A 5,825-nucleotide genomic window follows, 5' to 3' on the forward strand; every position below is an offset into this window, starting at 1 on the left:
CATAATATCATATTGGTATCATCCAACATCTAACAGTGTGACTCGTTAGTGAGCGTTTGTCTGTTAATAATGGAGAGTAATCAGCTGTATCGCACTGTGGAATCAGAGGCATTACTTCCCTGTGCAGTCAGTGAAATGAGGATGAACACATTGTTGGTTTTATCAGGAGATTTGTTACAGTAATGTCCAACTATCTTATACTCATGAGGCCTTTAGGTGTAAATGATCTTGGTTGGTTATTGGCTAACAAACCAAAAAATTGTTATGACATCATAAAGTGGGTAAAATCTGATCAGCTCATTTTCAGACAGGTTTTTATATAAATGGATCAGGACGAAAAGAGAGAGAATCTTTTTTCCTGAAACTTTCATAATCTCTTTACACAGAGGGGACACATGCTGATGTATAAAAGACATGAAAAAGTGGATTTTGCATAATAGGTGACCTTTAAGAAAATGACACACAGTCTGATCCACATATAGCATGAATAGTAGTAATAGTCTTCTCCTGAACTCACCCACACTGAACTCCAGCACCGGCTCGTCTGGATCCTGGCTGCTGCCTGCAGGAGAGGAAACAGGAGCGCTGTGTTAACAGTTTCCCATCAGCAACCAAGGAAACAGGTTACCATGGTAGCAGTTACTTAGTTACCCGAGAGAGCCAGCCCCATCATCTCAGCCGACAGATCGAACGTGTTGGCCCGGTACACCGACCAGGGCCGGTGGCGGGGGCTGCGCTCCTTCCCCGACATGGAGGGGTCACCAAGGGGATGAGAAGGTTGGGGAAAAAAATGAACTGAAGAGCAGAACAATGTCGAGGAGATTTAAAATCAAAACTCCGTCTGAGATCTGTGCTCGTTTGCTTCCCCTGTGTGCTGATCTGAGAGGTCACACGTTTGTCTGTGATAAACCTGAAAGAAGGACAGAAGAAAACAACAAAGTTATAATCTGCTGTGCACATAGAATGACATAATACTGATCTTTAAGTCTTCACATACTGATGGTAGCTAGGCTAAAAAAAGAATTAGACAGAACAAGAAAACTGCTTGAAATAAGACATGAAAGGTTGCTACTTGCTGCATATTGGCCCAGCATCACATTTCAGTCTTTAATATACAATTAGCAGTCCTGGAAGAAGTATTCAGACCAATAACAAAAGCAAAAGTAATAATACCAGACTGCTCAAATACAAGTATTCTTAAAGTATTCGAAATAAAAGTACTCAGAGCAGAAAATCATCACATTTGAGAAGCTTGAAACAATCCAAATTCTCTCAATGAACTACATATTTAATCAGCTAATTAATCATAATATGTAATATGTATCGCCGGGTATATTTATTACAAACAAACTCTCATACGTTTTTTTAATTGTGTTAAAAAACCTTAAACTGTAAAGCAGTGGTGGCTCCAGGGGGGCCATAGCACCCCCTAAGCACCTCCAAGAAATGTATGTGTTTTTTTTTCTTTTTATGTGTGAAATTCATAATTTGGAAAAGGATTGATTTGAAAATAATGTGCTACAGTACAGTACAAGTAGCCCACTTCTGGGTCTCTGTGTTTCATTCAAGCTCTGCTCTGTGTGTGTGTGGCACGACCCATTTTGTGTGCGTGCGCGAGCGAGTGAGGGAGAGAGAGAGCGCACTGGTACCGGAGATCGTTGTGGTTAGCATCTGGTGCTAGCTACGCTAACGGATATATGGAGCTTTTTCAACAACAAGGTGGAAAGAGAACTCTCTCCTGTCAGACTGATAGTCTCAGATAACCTCAGCTCAGGTGAAGTAAAGGACTCTCTCAGTGTTTAGATAGTTAACTTTAGTCTAAGTTATCTCAGTGCCTGGGTCTCAAAACGGTTTGGTCACGATAGGTATAAAAAAATAAGAGCATAAATGAAAAACAGGTATGAAATACTATATGACAGTAAAACAAGAATACAGTTTAAAAGGGTGATTTGTAAAATATCCATAAAGAAATAGAAAATCTGTTTACAGTTCTGTTTCATATGGGTGTTGAGAGATGTATCCATAGATCTCTTCATTTTGCTCTCAAAGTGCACCAGATTGATGCTTTTAACTTCAATATTTAAAATAAATCTTCGCGGGGGAGCATGCCCCCGGACTCCCCTAGAGGATGTTAGATCCACCCCCCACTTATAAAAAAATAGCACTTTACCCCTGCTTACACCTTTTTGCCGTGAGCTGATTATCGAGCCTTCATTTGAACAAGTAGGCTACACTATGTATGTGCGTGTGGAGAGTGTTGCAGTAGAAAATTCAACTGCAGCCCGGTACCTTAATGGGAAACCCTAAATGTTTGAGCACCCTCTATGAAACGTCAAGCTACCCCACAGCACCCCCAAAACTAAATCTCTGGCGCCGCCACTGCTGTAAAGTAACTGTCACGTACATGTAGACATACACAAAGAGTATTTCCCTCTGATATGTAGTGAAGTAGAAGTACACAGTCAAAATGGAAACACTCAAGTTAGGTACAAGTACCAGATTAACTACAATACTTTGTACTTTCCACCACTGGCCTTTAGACCAATGAGTAACTAATATAAGTCGGCTGTCTGTCTGTCTATTCTTTGATGAAAGTGTTTGAGAGTCGAGGATTTTCTGCTTCCACTTATCTTTCCTTCTGATAATGTGTTAATATAAGCAGCGGAAAACTAATTGGTGGGGAAAAGTGTGACATTTCACACAGCTGTAGGGAACAAACACGGAGCTGCAGCACATTGAATCTCATGTCTCCATGCTATTTATACTTTTCCTCATTTCTTGCACACATGCTAAGACTGTTGCGGTAAATGTTTTTTCACAAATGAGTCCAATTTACTCCAGATATGACGGATAACCTTGTGACGCAAAGACACCAAGAACCATTAGTTATTTCCCCAGTAGCATCTGTGGCACTTTATGTTTATATGAAGTTATAATTCAGTATGTTATTGCCTTGTTCCTGTGTGGTAACATTTTGAATATGAAGTCCTCGGTGTCTAAGAAGAGCCAAAACTCTAAATGAAAGCGCCTCACGCAGAAATTAAGGATACAATAAAAGCACAAGTGTTCGATAGGAAAAACTGAACACTTGCTTCCTTCTGTGAAAAGATATTAGGAAGTCATTAATTAAACTGAAATAGATTCATCGTCTGAGCATAAAGGACAACATATTTTTAAGATAACTTGTGATGGACTAGTGTAATCATCCTATAGGATATAAATACAAGACCTACGAACCTATACGAATACGAACCTTCATCGATCTGCAGTTTCACATCGTTATGTAGAATTCACGCTTCTGTTGGTTAGCGCTCCAACATATTGTACGTGATAGGCTAAGGGGCGGGACATCTCTACTAAGCCGTTGACCAATCACAACAGAGCCGGCCAGCTAACCAATCAGAGCAGACTGGGCTCTGGTTTCAGACAGAGGGTGAAAAGAGATGCTGCAGCACAGGCAGTATGAGAAAAATAAAGAGCTTTTTAAACATTAAAGCGTGGAGACATGTCACGGTAGAGACACAACATACAGATATGAACCTGAAAATGACCAAAACATGTCCTCCTTAACCTTACACACTTGCATTAAGTGCGTGTGGTGTTACTCACTGAATCCAAGACACTCATTTGTTTTATCCGCCACTCATTTTGTACTATAATGCAAAAGCCACACCGTACAGTAAGTGGCTGCTCGTGGTGTTAACAAGAAGATAACACTGCACCTGAGTGTGCAACAGTGAGAGAAGAGGAGCTGAGGCTGTGCCAAGTGTGGCACATGGTGGTGTAAGAGTGAGAATCAGCAACAAGTCAGTCAAGCTGGCCGTATATTGATTTACCTCCCATTGCAAAGCACAACTACGCACGAATATGAACCGCACAAGGAGACACAGAGGAAGAAATAGAAAGCAGAAAGAACAGGTAAAAGGTTAAGAGGAAAGGGAAAGGACAAAGCAAGATGTCTAACCTAAGCTTGCTTCAAATTGAGGGAATATTTACATTTCCTGTGGCATGTCAGATTCAGTTAACATTCACTCTTTTCCTTAACAATTACCAAGAGTAGTAAACTGGAATATGTGTCTCTCCTTTTCAGAGCTGGTAGATAACTGGCACATCTGGTACTGAGAGCAATTGTCGTTCTTTTGATTTGACAAAAGGAGAGCAAATGTGTGTCTGAACCGCTGTGCATTCATGTGTAAGGACTCCAGCACCGGCGGTCTATTTTTACACGTGAATGTGTTTTGACGTCACACACAACGCAGCGCATACATGACATCTCTCAGTGACGCACACACAGTCATCTACAGTCACACACACTACATCCAGAGTGTGAGTGTGATGCTCTTTGTCAGTTTAATCTCTGTTTTGGCACCTTCCTGTGAAGAAATGAAAATGACAGCGTGGATGCTCTGCCTCATTGGGCTGTGTGGGAGTAATTGTCAATGGAAGCTGTCTTTTAAAACGCTGTAATCTCCGCTGCCCGGGGGTCTGTGGGAGGCTCTCTAGGAAACCCACAGTATATCTAATGGAAAACCACAGGGAGACACGGATCAACATCACCACATCTGTCTGAAAATCAGCGACACGTCGTCTGCTCCAAGGAGAGAAAACGCCTGGGACCGAAACAATATGTCGCCATAGTCATTGGGAATCTGATTAAGAACAATGAGGGTGACTGGGTAAAGCTACAAAGGAAAACATGCTATAGATCGAGCTTCTCAAATGTGTTGGATGTGTCTTTGGATTTTGAACTGTTGGTTGTGCAAAACAAAACATTTAAAGACCATTTCATGGGATAAATGATGGTGATGATTGTTTTGTTCAGTCGATTTATAGGTTGGTTTAACAAATGCCAGAAAGTTGTGAAAAATCATGTCACAATTAGCTAGAAATGCAATATCTTTAAAGTGCTGCTTGTGTATCTAACACATATTACATTTCTTGTAATATAAGAAGTGAAGAGAAGCAGAATTCACATTTAAATGATAAATAACTCATGATAATATCTGCTGTTGATTGAAATATATAGTGTCTACTTATTTCACTTCTACAACTAAGGATTATTATCTCTAAAAATTGAATCTGAGGATATTTTTTGCTCGTGAGAAATGCCCTTAGTCTTGATGCTTAAAAACTTTTTTTGTTATCCGGCCAGATGTCCAAAACAAACATAAATGATAATGTTATAAAATGAAGAGCAGCAAATGTTCACTTTGAAAAGAGGGAACCACATAATTTACATATGCTGCTTGAAAAAAAAAAGACTTGATTACTAATGATTCAGCTCTTCTTGACGGATAGCTGTTAGATGCAGTGTTGTTAGATTTCTTCATTAAATGCATTAAACAGAAAATAGTGCTGACCTGGAATAAAGAAAGTTGACTTGACACTTGAGATCTGTAAAATGTAGTTCCTCCACAAGACTCATGCTATAGCAACACTTTAAGTCTTGTATCTAGCTCAAAATGTTCTTGATAATAAGTCGATCAGCAAGAGAAACAAATTGTCTGAGAGATGGCAGACCTAACAACAAGAATCCCAAATGATGAAGTGCCACAGCTGCTGTTCTACAGATGACCTCTGACCTCAAAAAGGCCAAACAGGTCAACGTTTGAGACTGAGTATTACTGTCTTCCTGCTTTAAGGTAAGAATAAGATAAGATGGTGAACATGCAGCGAGTACAGAGGACAGAGAATATTCAGGTGTTTCTCGTCAGTCTGCTGGGAGACAAAACAAAGTGACCCAGTTAGTGGAGCTGCTGGAGGCACAGCTGCACCACAGAGCCTCTTCCTCTTCCTCATCCTCCTCTGCCTCCTCTTCCTCTGCC

The 5,825-nt window shown here is 40.4% G+C and overlaps 1 protein-coding gene across 1 annotated transcript in view; it reads right to left on the bottom strand.

Annotated features, from left to right (window-relative positions):
• The window catches only part of LOC104959668 (type I inositol 3,4-bisphosphate 4-phosphatase-like), a 1,899-nt gene extending 1,000 nt beyond the window's left edge, over positions 1–899 (bottom strand). Inside the window, exons 1-2 of the mRNA XM_010787569.1 lie at positions 652–899; positions 518–562 (exon numbers count right to left, since the gene is read on the bottom strand). Of these exons, the coding sequence (XP_010785871.1) occupies positions 518–562; positions 652–751 (145 nt within the window). The 5' untranslated portion in view covers positions 752–899. The remainder of the gene's footprint in view (positions 1–517; positions 563–651) is intronic.
• Positions 900–5,825: the final 4,926 nt, after the last annotated feature.

This window comes from Notothenia coriiceps, unplaced genomic scaffold (assembly GCF_000735185.1).
Source record: "Notothenia coriiceps isolate Sejong01 unplaced genomic scaffold, NC01 NC01_scaffold00030701, whole genome shotgun sequence".
In the NCBI taxonomy this organism is placed as follows: Eukaryota; Metazoa; Chordata; class Actinopteri; order Perciformes; family Nototheniidae; genus Notothenia; species Notothenia coriiceps.